Source organism: Chelon labrosus, assembly GCF_963514085.1.
Source record: "Chelon labrosus genome assembly, chromosome: 2".
Taxonomy (NCBI): Eukaryota; Metazoa; Chordata; class Actinopteri; order Mugiliformes; family Mugilidae; genus Chelon; species Chelon labrosus.
Genome location: NC_140338.1, coordinates 18708734 through 18727278, shown reverse-complemented (window position 1 = coordinate 18727278; position 18545 = coordinate 18708734). Strand labels below are relative to the sequence as shown.

Below are 18545 nucleotides of genomic sequence, written 5' to 3'. Positions count from 1 at the left end.
AGCGGTTACAGAAGATAGATGAATGAATTACATGCTGATCTGTTCTTTCGCAAAGCACATAGTTTGTAGATTTTGTGAAGACTGATAATGTATTTTTAAACAAACCAGTTGACTGTAAAGTATTGTGAAAGTAATATTAACAAACAGTAAACACTGTATTTTTCAATAACAGCACAAAACTGTAAATTTTAGTGACAGTAAAAATATGTTAATTTTACAGTAACATAATGGCAACCCTGCTGCCAGTTCTTTACTGTTATTTTACCAGAAAATTCTTAACAGTGCAGCTCTGACTACAAATTAGGAATAGCAGTTAGTTTTACTGAAGAAATGCAGTAAACATCTACTATGTCATTTTCGCACTTCGCAAAGTCTTCCCGTAGGCGAAACGGGACTGTTTGGTGGGCTGTAAATCTCATTTTCTTTTCATCATAATACAACAACTCAACACAAACTCACTGTAAATACTGAATATAATCTGTGCCTCTGTATGTTTTAATCGGCAGCAAAATAATAACCAACAAACAACTCAGAGCGATGCAGGAAAATCACAGCAATTAGTAACAGTCCCCAGAAGCACAGTTTAAAATGACGCTTTCCCTCCGACTAACCAGAGTTACAAAAGCAAGCACTTGTGAATGAACATTCATCCAATCAGCTTTGATTTAACGTCTGTCTGTCTCTACAATATATTTAATGTTGGAACATTGATGCCGATCAGATTCTCTGAGTAACAACCCAGCGCCTTTAAATACAGCATTTAAATAAATGCTACTACATCATTCTGACAAAACCTGGACAAAAGGGAGGACTCAGTCGCAGAGGCAGTTAGAAAAATAAGGTCTTTAATAATTCCAAAATAAAACTCCAACAAGGTGGTAACAAAATAACTAACAAAAAAATCACTCCAAGGAGGCAAAAAACTAGACAAAGAGTTCAAAGGTTCAAAACTTAGCTATGGCTTGGAATACGCAGGCTGGTATGCACGACGAGACGAAATCGAAACGTAACACACTGGCACAAGACAGGGGAAAACGCAGACCATATATACACAGGAGGGTAATGGGGAACAGGTGGAAACAATCAGGAATCGGGGGAGACAATCAGACCGGTGACACAAGAGGAAGGGTAAGTGACCTGAAACGAGAAGAGAGTTAGTACTTTCAAAATAAAACAGGAAATCACGAGACAATAATGAAAACAATTCACCGAGGTGTGACACATTCAATACGATGCTGAGTTTTACATTAAATAAATGTAATTACGAAACATCAAAGCAGCTTATCGTAGGATTTATGATACTGACATCGATGTTTGACTAGAATGAACTAAAGAAAAACAACACCATGTTTAATGTTAGGAAATGCCATTAGTCACTGCTATTTGAGCAGTAAGAATAGTTTAACATAGCAACAGTAGAAGATGAAATAAGCAGCAAATGATTTTACATGGTAAGAAAGAAAGAAAGAAAGAATGAAAGAAAGAAAGCTGGGTGAAAGGGGAAATAAAGTTGGTTTCAGCTTAATATTAGTTAATCACATCTGCAACCAATCTACATGGGGTTACAGTAAAAGGAGCTCAAGCAGAACATAACAGAGACACAGACAGCAAGGCAACCAGTAGCATGTTATTTCCTTCCTCTGAAAAAGAAAAGGGTTGTATAAGTTGTGCCGCTGCCCTGACACTGTTCTGCAGAGATCAGACCCTCCCTCCCCTGCCACTGAATTTACACTGTGACTCAACTGTATGAGCCGCTCACAGAAGTCAGTTCTCCTCAATTAAGGTATTTATATGTCATTTGCTTTTCTTTTCTGTTTGAATTTTATTGACAATGCTTTTTCTTTAAACAGCAGTCTGTAGAAGAAGAATAGCCTGTGAAAATGTGGGACATTAGGAAACTGGTTCTTGCTGCAATCATTTTCACAGCTGTCTGCGACAAAGTGAGTATATTTCCAAAGATATATATTAAAAAAATGGTATGTTTGAAAAAAATATTCTCTCCTTTTAAAATCATTTTTAACTTTTCTTACTCAATTGAAGGGGACTGCAAAGGATGTGAAACTACTGGCCACGGACCCAGATTTAATAAATGAACTGTATCTTGGATGCCCTAAAGAAGCCAAGGAGAGGTTCATCTATTCAGGCCTGTTGCAAAAAGAGCTGAAACAAAGCGCGTTATTCCAGGAGGCCTGGAGTGGAAGTCCCAAATGTTCAAGGCTGATCCCCGGAGGAACAAGGGAGCACACTGATGCACTTTCAACCTATGATTGGTCAAGAGATATTAAAGACACTTTCAACAAGGAAATACAGGAGATGGCTGGAAATTTTAGCATATACCAAGAAAACTTCCATTTCAAGTCTTTTCATTTCCTGCTTATGGATTCCATGAGGCTGCTGAAACCAAAAGAGTGCAAGAGTGTGTACCTTGTCCAAGAAGAAAACACACTGCTGCAGAAGGGAGCAATCGTGAGATTTGAAAGTTTCACCACTGCATCTTCAAACTCTGATACACGCATGGAAGATATGGAAGAAATGGTCTTGTTAAATATCACTTCTTGCTTCTTTGTCAACCTTACGGATCAGCTTTGCAAAGCAAGCGTGGAAAATAGTATACTCTTATCACCAGCTGAAGTCTTCACCGTGGAGTCAATTACAGAGGTGTCTGGTGATGATGAATATACATTGGTTGCTTTAAAACATTCAAAACTGGGCATGTCACACAGCTGTCACATCTTGTCACGGTAAGACTCATGTTTTCTTGAGAGAAATTGAACATTTTTGCTCAGTTGCATAGTTTGTCACAAATATAGAGCCTGGAACTGTGAGGTTATATCAAAAGACTCAGTGTAAAGCTTCACTGTTACTCCAAGTACTATACCCATAATAACCAGAACTAACTATCTGACTAATGATCAGTTCTTGCAACCTTTCAGGAGAGTTACTCCTAAAAGCTTTTCAAATATGGACACACGTTACCGTTCTTTTAGGGATTAATCTAAACTGAAAATGTAAAGTGTGGGAGATCACTGAAAAGTGAGAGAGTCTCCTCGTGTCCAGTGTGGTTGGGTGTGGTTTGATCAGATTTGCCTGAAAATTGAAAAAACAGCATTATGGCCCCACTACTGCCCTCAGGTGTTGATTCAAATGTTTCTGATCAATGCTAGAAAACATGTGATATGATTTATTTTTCTCTAAGAAGTGAGACAGCAAAAATACAAAAATCTTTCTAACTTTGGCTGAAACAAAAGAAATGCCTAGAGTGAGAGGGAGAACTTTTTAACTAATGATACTCCAGTCGTCTACTAAGATGTTCATCTCTCTTGCTTTGTTTCCATCTCTCCAGGTCTCCAGCTGTCGTCTCCACCCAGTGGGTCGTGTCTGGGCTCATGGTTTTATCTTTATTTCTTTAAATGACCAGTAAAAACACTTGATATTGGACTTCTCTGGAAGGATCTGTAATGTAAGACTGATCAGCTGCGTTACTTCACAGTCCTGCCATATGTTTTATAATACAGATACTTTTTTTATATTATGCATGTTGGAAACATATATACCTTTCTTGTTTGATGATTCTTTCTGAAGCATCATTTACCTTGCACAGAGATGCATATACTCTGCAAATTCATATATATTAACTATAATGCCTTAGCCTCAAAGCCAACACTGTGCCCTCAAAGTTACGCAATTTCTGCTGAAAATATCATGCTTTAGATATATGGATATACATAAACAGACTGCCAATTGTGTTGTGCTTTTTACCTCTATTTTCTCATGACAACAAAAAAAAACCCAGTAAAGGTTTATTTTAAATGAAATCTGTATGATAGAGCAGAATATAGGAAGATTACTAGAAGTCAAGGCGTGTACAGCAGAAACAGCTATAAATAAGCCTTTTGTGTAAAAGAGGAATTTATTCTTGGAACTGTAAAACCACAGTCAGTGGAAAGTGTTTGAAATAACTCCCATTTTCATGTTGAATTAGCTTGGGTTTGTGTTTGAGTTCTGATGACGAGTAATTCTCTCAACCTAACATCCAGGTCATATAAGCTGTTGTTGTATATGTCATTGTACCACTGGTGTATATCTGCTGTTCAAACCATGATGTCTTTGTATCCATATGAAATAAACACCATAACAAAATGTATCAGACTCAGTTTATCAGTTTGTTCTTTCATGCTACAGCTGCCTCAGACATACACCAAACATCACTGGTTCACGTCTTTGTACAACATTATCCACTTAACAATCATCGTTACGCACGAGTGAAATAAAATCTATCAACGTAGATCAGTGGTGTCAAACTCATTTTAGTTCAGGGGCCACGTACAGTAACATTATAGCATAATAGCCTATAAATAACCACTAAATAATGTAATAACAGTAATAAAACTTAATGAACTGTAAGATAAGAAAGAAAGAAAGAAAGAAAGAAAGAAAGAAAGAAAGAAAGAAAGAAAGAAAGCTGGGTTGAACGGGGAAATAAAGTTGGTTTCAGCTTAATATTAGTTAATCACATATGCAACCAAGCTCAAGCAGAACAGAACAGAGACACAGACAGCAAGGCAACCAGTAGCATGTTATTTCCTTCCTCTGAAAAAGAAAAGGGTTGTATAAGTTGTGCCACTGCCCTGACACTGTTCTGCAGAGATCAGACCCTCCCTCCCCTGCCACTGAATTTACACTGTGACTCAACTGTATGAGCTGCTCACAGAAGTCAGTTCTCTTCGATTAAGGTATTTATATGTCATTTGCTTTTCATTTCTGTTTGAATTTTATTGACAATGCTTTTTCCTTAAACAGCAGTCTGTAGAAGAAGAATAGCCTGTGAAAATGTGGGATATATACATATATATATATATATATATATAATAGGAAAAAATTGGTATGTTAGAAACAAATATTCTCTCCTTTTAAAATCATTTTTAAATTTTCTTACTCAATTGAAGGGGACTGCAAAGGATGTGAAACTACTGGCCACGGACCCAGATTTAATAGATGAACTGTATCTTGGATGCCCTAAAGAAGCCAAGGAGAGGATCATCCATTCAGGCCTGTTACAAAAAGAGCTAAAAAAAAGCGCGTTATTCCAGAAGGCCTGGAGTTTAAGTCCCAACTGTTCAAGGCTGATCCCCGGAGGAATAAAGGAGCACACTGATGCACTTTCAACATATGATTCGTCAACAGAGTTTATAAAGACTTTTAACAACGAAGTACAGACAATGGCTGGAAACTTTAGCAGAAGAAAAGTTCCATTTCAAGTCTTTTCGTTTCCTGCTTATGGATTCCATGAGGCTGCTGAAGCCAAAAGAGTGCAAGAGTGTGTACCTTGTCCAAGAAGAAAACACACTGCTGCAGCAGGGAGCAACCGTGAGATTTGAAAGATTCACCACTGCTTCTTCAAACATTGATACACGCTTTGAAGATATGGATGGAATGGTCTTGTTAAATATCACTTCTTGCTTCTTTGTCAACCTTAAGGATCAGCTTTGCGGTACAAACATGGAAAAGAGTGTACTCTTATCACCAGCTGAAGTTTTCACCGTGGAGTCAATTAAAAAGGCAACAATTAATGATGATGAGCAATACACATTGCTTGCTTTAAAACATTCAAAACTGGGCATGTCACACAGCTGTCACATGTTGTCACGGTAAGACTCATATTTTCTTGAGAGAAATTGAACATTTTTGCTCAGTTGCATAGTTTGTCACAAATATAGAGCTGTCTCCACCCAGTGGGTCGTGTCTGGGCTCGTGGTCTTATCTTTATTTCTTTAAATGACCAGTAAAAACACTTGATATCGGACTTCTCTGGAAGAATCTGGAAAGTGTTAGAAGTAACTCCCATCATGCTCAATTAACCTGGGCTTTGTGTCTTTGTAACCATATAAAATAAACACCATAACAAAATGTATCAGACTCAGTTTATCAGTTTGTTCTTTCATACTAAGGCTGGCTCAGACATACACCAAAAATCACTGGTTCACGTCTTTGTACAACAATATCCACTTAACATTCATCGTTACGCATGAGTGAAATAAAATCTATCAACGTAGATCAGTGGTGTCAAACTCATTTTAAGGGCCACGTGCAGCACAATTTAATCTCAAGGGAGTCAGAGTAGAAATATAATAGCATAATAGCCTATAAATAACCAGTAAATAATAGTAATAAAACTTAATGAACTATCCTTTTACAAAACATTTTATGAACAACCTGAAATTCTTAAGAAAGATTTGGTGCATTGGTGCCACCTGCTGTTTAGTTCTGGGTCTCAGTGTGGTGCTACGTCCACACACTGTTAGAAATTGCTGTTAATTTACAGCAGAATTCCAACAGTATTAACCTGTAATACATCACTCTACTGTTACAAACAAAAAAACTGAAATTTCGGTGATTTACTGTTCTTTTAACAGAACTATACTGTTTTCCTAAAATACAGCATTTTACCGCTAATCATTCATCCAAACCTTCTAAATCACGGTATCATGATGTATTTTTTCCATTCTGGGAAAGTTAACCCGAACTACACATGGGAAGATGGATCTGTTCGGGTGGCACAGTGGCGAGGTGGTTAGCACTGATGCCTCACAGCGAGAAGGTCCCAGGTTCGAATCCATTCGAATCAAGTCAGCAGGCTGACTGGGTCCTTTCTGAGGGGAGTTTGCATGTTCTCCCTGTGTCTGTGTGGCTTCTCTCCGGGTACTCCAGCTTCCTCCCACCATCCAAAGACATGCTGGTTAGGTTAACTGGTGATTCTAAATTGGCCCTAGGTGTGAGTGTGAATGGTTGTCTGTCTCTGTGTTAGCCCTGTGATAGACTGGCGACCTGTTCAGGGTGTACCCCGCCTCTTGCCCGATGACAGCTGGGATAGGTTCCAGCAGAGCCTGCGAGCTTACACAGGAACAAGCGGTTACAGAAGATAGATGAATGAATTACATGCTGATCTGTTCTTTCGCAAAGCACATAGTTTGTAGATTTTGTGAAGACTGATAATGTATTTTTAAACAAACCAGTTGACTGTAAAGTATTGTGAAAGTAATATTAACAAACAGTAAACACTGTATTTTTCAATAACAGCACAAAACTGTAAATTTTAGTGACAGTAAAAATATGTTAATTTTACAGTAACATAATGGCAACCCTGCTGCCAGTTCTTTACTGTTATTTTACCAGAAAATTCTTAACAGTGCAGCTCTGACTACAAATTAGGAATAGCAGTTAGTTTTACTGAAGAAATGCAGTAAACATCTACTATGTCATTTTCGCACTTCGCAAAGTCTTCCCGTAGGCGAAACGGGACTGTTTGGTGGGCTGTAAATCTCATTTTCTTTTCATCATAATACAACAACTCAACACAAACTCACTGTAAATACTGAATATAATCTGTGCCTCTGTATGTTTTAATCTGCAGCAAAATAATAACCAACAAACAACTCAGAGCGATGGAGGAAAATCACAGCAATTAGTAACAGTCCCCAGAAGCACAGTTTAAAATGACGCTTTCCCTCCGACTAACCAGAGTTACACCAGCAAGCACTTGTGAATGAACATTCATCCAATCAGCTTTGATTTAACGTCTCTGTCTGTCTCTACAATATATTTAGTGTTAGAACATTGATGCCGATCAGATCCTCTGAGTAGGAACCCAGCGCCTTTAAATACAGCTTTTAAATAAATGCTACTACATCATTCTGACAAAACCTGGACAAAAGGGAGGACTCAGTCGCAGAGGCAGTTAGAAAAATAAGGTCTTTAATAATTCCAAAATAAAACTCCAACAAGGTGGTAACAAAATAACTAACAAAAAATCACTCCAAGGAGGCAAAAAACTAGACAAAGAGTTCAAAGGTTCAAAACTTAGCTATGGCTTGGAATACGCAGGCTGGTATGCACGACGAGACGAAATCGAAACGTAACACACTGGCACAAGACAGGGGAAAACGCAGACCATATATACACAGGAGGGTAATGGGGAACAGGTGGAAACAATCAGGAATCGGGGGAGACAATCAGACCGGTGACACAAGAGGAAGGGTAAGTGACCTGAAACGAGAGGAGAGTTAGTACTTTCAAAATAAAACAGGAAATCACGAGACGATAATGAAAACAATTCATCGAGGTGTGACACATTCAATACGATGCTGAGTTTTACATTAAATAAATGTAATTACGAAACATCAAAGCAGCGTATCGTAGGATTTATGATACTGACATCGATGTTTGACTAGAATGAACTAAAGAAAAACAACACCATGTCAATGTTTAATGTTAGGAACTGTCATTAGTCACTGAGTATTTGAGCAGTAAGAATACATAGCAACAGCAGAAGATGAAATAAGCAGCAAATGATTTTACATGGTAAGAAAGAAAGAAAGAAAGAAAGAAAGAAAGAAAGCTGGGTGAACGGGGAAATAAAGTTGGTTTCAGCTTAATATTAGTTAATCACATCTGCAACCAATCTACATGGGGTTACAGTAAAAGGAGCTCAAGCAGAACATAACAGAGACACAGACAGCAAGGCAACCAGTAGCATGTTATTTCCTTCCTCTGAAAAAGAAAAGGGCTGTATAAGTTGTGCCACTGCCCTGACACTGTTCTGCAGAGATCAGACCCTCCCTCCCCTGCCACTGAATTTACACTGTGACTCAACTGTATGAGCTGCACACAGAAGTCAGCTCTCTTCGATTAAGGTATTTATATGTCATTTGCTTTTCTTTTCTGTTTGAATTTTATTGACAATGCTTTTTCCTTAAACAGCAGTCTGTAGAAGAAGAATAGCCTGTGAAAATGTGGGACATTAGGAAACTGGTTCTTGCTGCAATCATTTTCACAGCTGTCTATGACAAAGTGAGTATATTTCTAAAGATATATATTAAAAAAAATGGTATGTTAGAAAAAAATATTCTCTCCTTTTAAAATCATTTTTAACTTTTCTTACTCAATTGAAGGGGACTGCAAAGGATGTGAAACTACTGGCCACGGACCCAGATTTAATAGATGAACTGTATCTTGGATGCCCTAAAGAAGCCAAGGAGAGGATCATCTATTCAGGCCTGTTGCAAAAAGAGCTGAAACAAAGCGCGTTATTCCAGGAGGCCTGGAGTGGAAGTCCCAAATGTTCAAGGCTGATCCCCGGAGGAACAAGGGAGCACACTGATGCACTTTCAACCTATGATTGGTCAAGAGATATTAAAGACACTTTCAACAAGGAAATACAGGAGATGGTTGGAAATTTTAGCATATACCAAGAAAACTTCCATTTCAAGTCTTTTCATTTCCTGCTTATGGATTCCATGAGGCTGCTGAAACCAAAAGAGTGCAAGAGTGTGTACCTTGTCCAAGAAGAAAACACACTGCTGCAGAAGGGAGCAATCGTGAGATTTGAAAGTTTCACCACTGCATCTTCAAACTCTGATACACGCATGGAAGATATGGAAGAAATGGTCTTGTTAAATATCACTTCTTGCTTCTTTGTCAACCTTACGGATCAGCTTTGCAAAGCAAGCGTGGAAAATAGTGTACTCTTATCACCAGCTGAAGTCTTCACCGTGGAGTCAATTACAGAGGTGTCTGGTGATGATGAATATACATTGGTTGCTTTAAAACATTCAAAACTGGGCATGTCACACAGCTGTCACATCTTGTCACGGTAAGACTCATGTTTTCTTGAGAGAAATTGAACATTTTTGCTCAGTTGCATAGTTTGTCACAAATATAGAGCCTGGAACTGTGAGGTTATATCAAAAGACTCAGTGTAAAGCTTCACTGTTACTCCAAGTACTATACCCATAATAACCAGAACTAACTATCTGACTAATGATCAGTTCTTGCAACCTTTCAGGAGAGTTACTCCTAAAAGGTTTTCAAATATGGACACACGTTACCGTTCTTTTAGGGATTAATCTAAACTGAAAATGTAAAGTGTGGGAGATCACTGAAAAATGAGAGAGTCTCCTCGTGTCCAGTGTGGTTTGGGTGTGGTTTGATCAGATTTGCCTGAAAATGGAAAAACAGCATTACGGCCCCACTACTGCCCTCAGGAGTTGATTCAAATGTTTCCGATCAATGCTGGAAAACATGTGATATAAGTTATGTTTCTCTAAGAAGTGAGACAGCAAAAATACAAAAATCTTTCTAACTTTGGTTGAAACAAAAGAAATGCTCAGAGCGAGAAGGAGAACTTTTTAAATAATGATACTCCAGTCGTCTACTAAGATGTTCATCTCTCTTGCTTTGGTTCCATCTCTCCAGGTCTCCAACTGTCGTCTCCACCCTGTGGGTTGTGTCTGGGCTCGTGGTCTTATCTTTATTTATTTAAATGACCAGTAAAAACACTTGATATCGGACTTCTCTGGAAGGATCTGTAATGCAAGGCTGATCAGCTGCGTTGGCTCATATCTCACTTCACAGTCCTGCCACATGTTTTATAATACAGATACTTTTTTTATATTATGCATGTTGGAAACATATATACCTTTCTTGTTTGATGATTCTTCCTGAAGTATCAGATGCATATATTCTGCAAATTCATATATATTAACTATAGTGCCTTAGCCTCAAAGCCAACACTGTGGCCTCAAAGTAACTGCTCAAAATATCATACTTTAGATATATGAATATACATAAACAGATATAATTTGCCAATTGCGTTGTGCTTTTTATCTTTATTTTCTCATGACAAAAAAAAAAACAAAAAAAAAACACAGGTTTGTTAAAGGTTTATTTTAAATGAAATCTATATGATAGAGCAGAATATAAGAAGATTACTGGAAGTCAAGGCGTGTACAGCAGAAACAGCTATAAATAAGCTCGTGTGAAAGAGGAACTTATTCTTGAAACAGTAAAACCACAGTCAGTGGAAAGTGTTAGAAGTAACTCCCATTTTCATGCTGAACTAGCTTGGGCTTATGTTTGAGTTCTGATGATGAGTAATTCTCTTAACCTCACAACCAGGTCATATAAGCTGTTGTTGTGTGTGACATTTTTTGACCTTGAGTGTCGTGAAATAAAAAAAATATATATATATTATTGTACCACTGGTGTATATCTGCTGTTTAAACCATGATGTATTGTCTCCATATGAAATAAACACCATAACAAAATGTATCAGACTCAGTTTATCAGTTTGTTCTTTCATGCTACAGCTGCCTCAGACATACACCAAACATCACTGGTTCACGTCTTTGTAGAACAATATCCACTTAACAATCATTGTTACGCGCAAGTGAAATAAAATCTATCAACGTAGATCAGTGGTGTCAACCTCATTTTAGTTCAGAGGCTACGTACAGCACAATTTGATCTCAAGGGGGCCAGAGTAGAAACATGATAGCATAATAACCTATAAATAACCAGTAAATAATGTAATAATAGTAATGAAACTTAATGAACTATCCTTTTACAAAACAGTTCATGAACAACCTGAAATTTCTTAAGAAAGATTTGGTGCATTGGTGCCACCTGCTGTTTAGTTCTGGGTCTCAGTGTGGTGCTTCATCCACAGCTCTGACTACAAGTTAGGAATAGAAGAAATGAAGAAATACTGAAGAAATGCAGTAAACATCTCCTATGTAATTTTCACACTTTGCAAAGTTATCCCGTAGGCCAAACTGGACTCTTTGGTGGTCCGGTTTTGGGCCCCGGACCACATGTTTGACACCCCTGACGTAGATGATCACACACAGAAAATCTGAGCTGTAAATTTCACTTTCTTTTCATCATAATACAACAACTCAACACAAATTCACTGTAAATACTGAATATAATCTGTGCCTCAGTGTGTTTTAATCTGCACCAAAATAATAACTAACGAATACTGTTTGATCAGAGCGATGCAGAGAAATCACAGCAATTAGTAACAGTCACCAGAAGCACAGTTTAAAATGACGCTTTCCCTCCGACTAACCAGAGTTACACCAGCGAGCACTTGTGAATGAACATTCATCCAACCAGCTTTAACATCTCTATCTGTCTCTACAATATATTTAATGTTGGAACATTGATGCCGATCAGATCCTCTGAGTAACAACCCAGCGCCTTTAAATACAGCATTTAAATAAATGCTACTACATTATTCAATACGATGCTGAGTTTTACATTAAATGAATGTTATTACGAAACATCAAAGCAGCTTACTGTAGGATTTATGATACTGACACTGATGTTTGACTAGAATGAACTAAAGCTCAGGAATGTACAGTAAATAAATAAGGATGCAATATCCCCTTAGACAAATATGACATATTTAGTCTTAATAATGAGAAGCTCAACACTTTATTGAGATACCACTGTTAAAAAGCCATATTTACATTCAGCATTTCTCAAACCTTTTTGGGATTGCCATGCATCAGTGTCCTTGTTTGCAAAAGTAAGTGCAACAATTCAAAATAATGAACAGCAGCATTTTGAAAAATAGCAACCAATAAAACTTCACGTCAAAATGCATCAGATATAATGTTTAGACATCGATATAAATGTGTATTTATAGATAGATATCGACTACAATATGAACTGATACAGAAAAATATTTGTAAAAACTGGTGATTAAATTTCAGTTCTGGTTAAACTGGGACAAATAGAAAAAAATAATCCCTACAGACATGTCATGCTCACTACAGCTTTTACTACTTTTTGTTTACATTTCAGCAAATTAAAAGTGTGCAGAATCCACTTCAGAACGCACCCACTAATTTACAGACAAATGTCATAGTTTTACTCTGTCACTGAGAAAAAGAAAAATATATTTTTCATGCAGTCTCAAGGACAATCTTATGTCTATGATGACCTTCCAAGATTATAATGCCCTCAGAAAGTGTAAGTCATTGAATCTAAGAAGTGCCACTGCTACAGTAAACTGATTAACTCAGCAAGCAAACACACCGATCAGTATATGTCACAATAACGTTTAATATAAAAATCTATAGAGCGTTCAGCTGGAGTGTGTCCAGTAGAGACAACTAACTGTCTTTATTATTCTGCTCAGAGTTGGGTTTAGGCCTGTTCCCACGAGAACAGGTGCTCTTGTCTTTGCTCAGGATGCTGGTGTCAACTCGAGAGAGAGTGCACATGCTGCTCTGGTGACACGGTCGAAGCCTTGTGTTTCGGAGCTCCAGCTCATCGTAGCTCGACACCCGGACGAAGGGACACCAGCGGAAAACCTGCTTGAAACCAGCCCGGAACCTGCAGCCAAATCAGCCCCCCCCCCCCCGGCATGTGATCACTGTGCGGTGGGCAGTATTTTGTGCGTTGGAGGTTGTGGGACAGGCCCGTTTGTACTCACCTGCTGTTGAGGCAGCAGTAGATGATGGGATTGTACATGGTGGAGCTCATCGCCAGCCACAGCACCGACAAGTAAACCTGCTGGATGTACTTCCACTTGCTCAGGCGCTTGTTGAGGCCCGTCACAATGAAGTAGACGTGATACGGCAGCCAGCAGAGGGCAAAGGTCGCCACTACAATGATCATCATCTTCACCACCTGCAGAAGGAAGGAGAACAGCACCAGAGCCATGAGCAGGAGAGCAGAGGGAGGCCTTTCAGACATTTAACAGCAGAAAAAACACAGCGGTAAGAAATAAAAGGAACAACGGATCCATTCCATTAGTGGTGCTGTGCACTGTCCCGTCTTTCTTGGACACTTGGACTGAATACAGATCTCATTAATGGGATTAGAGACACTAGCAGTCAAGATAATGCAAGTAGTGACAGTGACAGAAGTTCTCCAATCACTTAAGGCACTGTAGCATTAATGCAGCATCGCGCCGAACACAAGATAGATCACCATCCTGAACAGAAGTGTTAGTATCACACACAATAAGCCAATAGCCAAGCCACAAGTTGAGGAATGAGATCAAAGAAGACAAATTCTTCTTTTGCATTTTACAAACTAGTGTTCGTCTGCTACTTTGAAGTCCAAGCTGTTAACATAAAATGTTTGTCTTGTCTCATTAAAATCTCTGTCTCACTTTCACAGAGGGAGAGATATGCATACTAATCACATTTTTTCTTTTTTTGCAGCAAAGAAATTTGGGCAACAGCTCAATACAGTGGAAGAGGACCATGAAATTAAGTGTTTGTTTAACTGAATGAAGTATTTCAAGAATGCCATTTCACCAATGTCATTAGACTGGCAACTCCTCCTATAAAGCTGCATCGGTTTAATTCATTCATTCGGTGTCACTGTTTGCCCTTTGGCTGCAGTGAAGCCAGCTGCAACACACAGCTTCTGATATATTAAAGAATTAATATTTACTCTTCTCGTTTGGTCTCGAGCAGTTTCTTGATTGTAAGTGAACCAATATGTTCATAGCTACGCTGACTGTCCCTGGAGGTTGGTAGTGTACGGGGAGTCCGAGACGACGAGGTGACTGGCGCTGAAACTCATATCTGAAGCTTTTATCCACCCAAACATTTTCTTTAGTGCAGCTTTAAATAAATCAGCATGGCCACACTGACTGATCCCATACAACTATTCCTCCCTGCGTCCTGCCCAAACATCCCCAACACCTGGAGAAACTCCAAATCACAAAAGGAAAAAGCTCTCCGAATGTCATTTCACAGCGGGGCGTTTCAAAGCATGGCCATTATTTAGATACACAGTGCCTTTGATAGATACACGGTGTGTTGTGGACCATTTCCTTTCTCATCATAATTGCCCATTCAACAAGTTCGAAACGACTGCCAGCAAAGAGGGAAAGGTCGCTGATGACGCACTAGCGATGATGCAGCAGGCGCAGCAGGTTCCAGGTGGGCTGGATGGGAGAGCACCTCAGAACTCATCAGCGTTTTACAGCACAATGCAGAGCTGCAGGGGGTTAAAGGGAGCAGACGGCTACTAGACCATCAGCAGATGCTCCTCTGCAGCACGGAGATGAGAGGGACTTCGTCTTATCTCCATCTCAGACGCAATCTTGTCAGAGGGGACCTTTGGATCAAGCCTGACATTGTCTCACAGCTTTGTTTCCTGACATTTAGAGACCTCTTTCATCTTCCTTGGCTCAATCTTGACAGAAATCGGCCCCTCTGATGATTTTCTTTCTCTGTGGTCCTTTAAAATATTGCAGAGTGCAAACCTGCACCTGTCTCTGTTGTTCTCATTGTGTCTGTGTGTTTGTGCCATTAATATTAATGTAAATCTATTAATATATCTTTTTTTTTGATTACATCCTTTATAAATTTCCATTTTGAAAAGGTCCAAACTTCCAGAGCCTGACCCTCGAGCTGTCTCTTTGAAATAATCCGACATGCTGACATACAGTATTTGTGACGTTTATTGATGAATTGTATTTCCTGGCAATAATCCCAGAGCTGTCTTGATAGATGCTCGTCACGACAGCTGTGACGGTCCTAATCCCTGTATAACCCCCGGTAGCTGCTGCAGCACACACTGTAGAGTCCAAAGTACAATGAATTAAGAATTAAGAGGATCCTTTCCTCTTCAACAAGTTATAATTGCGACAGTCTGTATTAGTACAAAAACAACATAAAGTCTTCTTGTATGTTTATTCTGACTTCCCTTCACAGCACCGCACTGCTGCTCTTTTCAGCTCCTCGCGTCACATTTCACTGATTAAAGCTGTAAGTGGTCCACAGCGTTTTGCACTTTGCACATCTGAACACATCTGCATTAGCTGCCACTGCGGTGTGTTTCGCTTCCTCCCCGCCCAGCACTAGTGTGCACTAGTGTTCCTGCTCAGGAGAGATTATCCTGCAAAAGTAACAGAATGAATTTGAGTTTCAATCAGCAACAGAGCTGGTGGTTTTCCGTCTTAAAATAAAGGAAACAGTCAGCTCATTACACACGGCATGCTGAAGTTTTTCTTTTCCGTCAAATGTTTATTTTTCAGTGACATTTGAGCTTTTCAAATAAAGGCTTTCAATGACCGGAAGCCTTCCAAAAAACTTTAACCCTTGACCTTCCTGTATGTTTTTCACTTGTACAAAGACAGTCTCTTGGCAGACTACGTGGTATGTGGAAATGTGTTATTTTATCAACAGATCCACACACTACATTAAAAGAAAAGGCGTAAAATCAGATTATACACTAAACAAACATGTTGATTACCTTCCTTTTAGCCTGCAGCTGTCCGTGATAGCTATCAGATGAGTCTCCGGGGATCTCACCTCCCCACAGCGTCAAGCCTACGATGGTGTAAGTGATGCCCATCACCACTAAGGGCAGCATGTAGACCAGAACTGTAACTATGATGTGATACCTGCACAAACAACGAAACACTTCACCAGTATATTTCAACATGAGTGACTGAAGCAGTCGAAGGAGCAGGATCACAGAGCAGACGCTGTAAAGATAGATGTGTAACGATAGCCCTGCTTTGCTGTGACAAGGATGAAGTTTGACATGAGCTAGAAAAAAAAAAGAGAAAAAAAAAGGAGGCTGTCAGTGCTGTCTCACATGAAGGGGTCGTCGGCCATGCGGGGCCACGCCACGTAGCAGAGGGTCCTGCGGGGTAAGGTTCGGGTGGTGGAGAAGTAGCAGAGGGGGAAAGCCAGCACCACGGCCAGACTCCATATACAGACGATGACCCCCATCGTGGCTTTGGCAGACAGGCGTGGCTTCAGAGGGTGGATGATTGCCATGTACCTGCAACGAAGAGATCACGACATGTAGCCCTGTGCTGTGAATGAATGCAAACACCAGATATTACAGATTCTGCACGTTAGGTGTGATGCAATACTGATATTTAAACATGATCACAGCTGGTCTTCTGCAGAATACCTCACTTTGACTTAGTCTAAGGCTAAAACTGGTTTGTGAAAATGGGTTTGTCATTCGACCTTTTGAAATCAGAGTAAAGAGAAGACCCTTCAAGTCATTAGTGATGATATCTTGATTTTCTACTAGAGAACATATTTTCTGCAAGTGCTTCAGGCATGTAGACTCTATATGCTATTTATTTTTTATTAAATTCAGCGACTGCCAACATTTTAATATCAATATCTGACCAGAATCAAAGTAAACAACATAAAACAAAGTCGTCACATACACTGTGTATACTGAGGTAACTTTAAATGAAGGTATCTTCAAATGAAACATGACCAGCATGGAGTTTATTCCTAAATAAACTCAATAAACTCAACTAAAGGTCCGAGTTCAATAACCAGATTACATAAAATTTCCCATAAACTGAAAACTGAGGGATGCAACGCAATTCTGGATACAGAATACAACCTGTCCTTGCAGACTTACCTGTCCAGGGCTATCGCGGTCATGGAGTAGATGCTGGCGAACACAGCGGTGACAGGGAAGAAGTTGTGAAACCTGCAGTACACGTCCCCGAAGTACCACTCTCCGTGGGCCGCGTAAATGAAGTTGATGAGCGTGTTGAACGCCGCCATCGAGACGTCAGAGAAAGCCAGGTTCAGTAGGAAGTAGTTGGTGACAGTCCTCATGCGCTTGTGCGCCAGGATAATCCAAATCACAATCAAGTTACCCAAAACCGCAACAGCCAGCACGGTGCTGTAAGCCACCGACCAGAGCGCGATGCGCCAAGCTGGCTGCACAAACTGGTTGGTCAGATTCCTGGTAGCGTTGGATCCATCCCTTTCGGAGGCCATTCCTCAAGTGTCCCTAGCGGGATCTGTCTCGGTCTGCTGCCGGCCCGAGACACAGACCGCTTTGGCGTCTCTGATGCGCAGCGTGCGCACAACAGCGTCAACATGTGACCATTTTACACAGAGAGTGGTCCTGATGCAGCCACTCCCTGACAGCAGCCACGGTGATACAGGAGAGGATAAAACATTAACTCAGTTTACCAAGATGAACCAGGCATGCTTTCTTAAACCTGTTGTGCATAAGTAAATGTATAATATTTGTTGAAGCAGTTTTCACTCAGAAATCCAGAATTTCATCCATGGCAAATCATTTTGTCCACAATAACTATATTAAATCTCAACAGATGCATCACTTCTCCTGACAAGTCCAGCCACCTCTTAGCAACTCGCTTTAAATAAAGAACTAAACGTCAGACCTCATTCGAAAGGGATAACACTGCTGCTGCCATTAGAGCTGTCTGGAGCTTTAGATCAGCCTGAGTGTGATACAGTTAATCCTTAAAAGCGGTGCCATCAAAAGCAGAGCTCATAGCTTCAGGATATTATGTAGGCTATTTGTTTATATTACGTAAGGCCATTAGATGTGGGAGATAATGAAAATGTTTAGCTCATAATATCATCACAATAAAGTTTGAAATTTTGTGTCTACTCTTCATGTCCCACATTCAAAATTACCTACCAAAACATCCAGAAGAAGTGACATGAAGTGTCAGAGACTAGAAACACCCACTAGTGGGGACCTCTGGGTCCCGTGGGTTGAGGGGAGGGGCCTCTGTGGATCATCCCACAGATACTTGATCAGTTTAGGATCTAGGGAATTTGGAGTTGTTCCTAAACCTCCTTTTTGTGTGTGTGTCTGTGTCAGGCTGCATCCTGCTGGGGATGGCTGCTGCCATCAAGGAGTGTCATTGCTATGGGGTGGGGGTGCCTGGTCTGGTCTAGGTGGGTGGTACATGTCTGAGTAACATTCACATG

At 39.8% G+C, this 18545-nt stretch overlaps 3 protein-coding genes and 1 pseudogene across 4 annotated transcripts; 3 read left to right on the top strand and 1 right to left on the bottom strand.

Annotated features, from left to right (window-relative positions):
• Positions 1-1880: 1880 nt before the first annotated feature.
• Positions 1881-4334, top strand: LOC311494546 (NAD(P)(+)--arginine ADP-ribosyltransferase 1-like; the record flags this gene model as incomplete). The annotated part of the gene is made up of 3 exons (XM_084553642.1): positions 1881-1940; positions 2041-2741; positions 3344-4334. 3 exons carry the CDS (start codon positions 1881-1883, stop codon positions 3408-3410), a joined length of 828 nt encoding a protein of 275 aa, XP_084409768.1. The 3' UTR covers positions 3411-4334.
• LOC311494538 lies at positions 4140-5652 on the top strand (annotated as a pseudogene). Its single transcript has 2 exons — positions 4140-4223; positions 4947-5652. The product of its transcript is annotated as an uncharacterized misc_RNA (transcript).
• A 2992-nt stretch (positions 5653-8644) lies between these two features.
• Positions 8645-11016, top strand: LOC311495715 (NAD(P)(+)--arginine ADP-ribosyltransferase 1-like). The gene is made up of 4 exons (XM_084555269.1): positions 8645-8690; positions 8758-8847; positions 8949-9649; positions 10252-11016. Exons 2-4 carry the CDS (start codon positions 8788-8790, stop codon positions 10316-10318), a joined length of 828 nt encoding a protein of 275 aa, XP_084411395.1. The 5' UTR covers positions 8645-8690; positions 8758-8787; the 3' UTR covers positions 10319-11016.
• Positions 11017-11549: 533 nt separating this feature from the next.
• LOC311503617 (neuromedin-K receptor-like) lies at positions 11550-17573 on the bottom strand (the record flags this gene model as incomplete). The annotated part of the gene is made up of 5 exons (XM_084566441.1): positions 11550-13179; positions 13280-13476; positions 16063-16213; positions 16411-16599; positions 17206-17573. 5 exons carry the CDS (start codon positions 17571-17573, stop codon positions 12957-12959), a joined length of 1128 nt encoding a protein of 375 aa, XP_084422567.1. The 3' UTR covers positions 11550-12956.
• Between the last annotated feature and the right edge of the window lie 972 nt (positions 17574-18545).

Excerpts from the sequence above, each read along its gene's own strand:
- LOC311495715 (XM_084555269.1), top strand. The coding sequence starts at position 8,788 with ATGTGGGACATTAGGAAACTGGTTCTTGCTGCAATCATTTTCACAGCT. Across the intron at positions 8,848-8,948 it reads TCACAGCTGTCTATGACAAA|GGGACTGCAAAGGATGTGAA; the intron begins GTGAGTATATTT and ends ACTCAATTGAAG. Across the intron at positions 9,650-10,251 it reads AGCTGTCACATCTTGTCACG|GTCTCCAACTGTCGTCTCCA; the intron begins GTAAGACTCATG and ends CCATCTCTCCAG.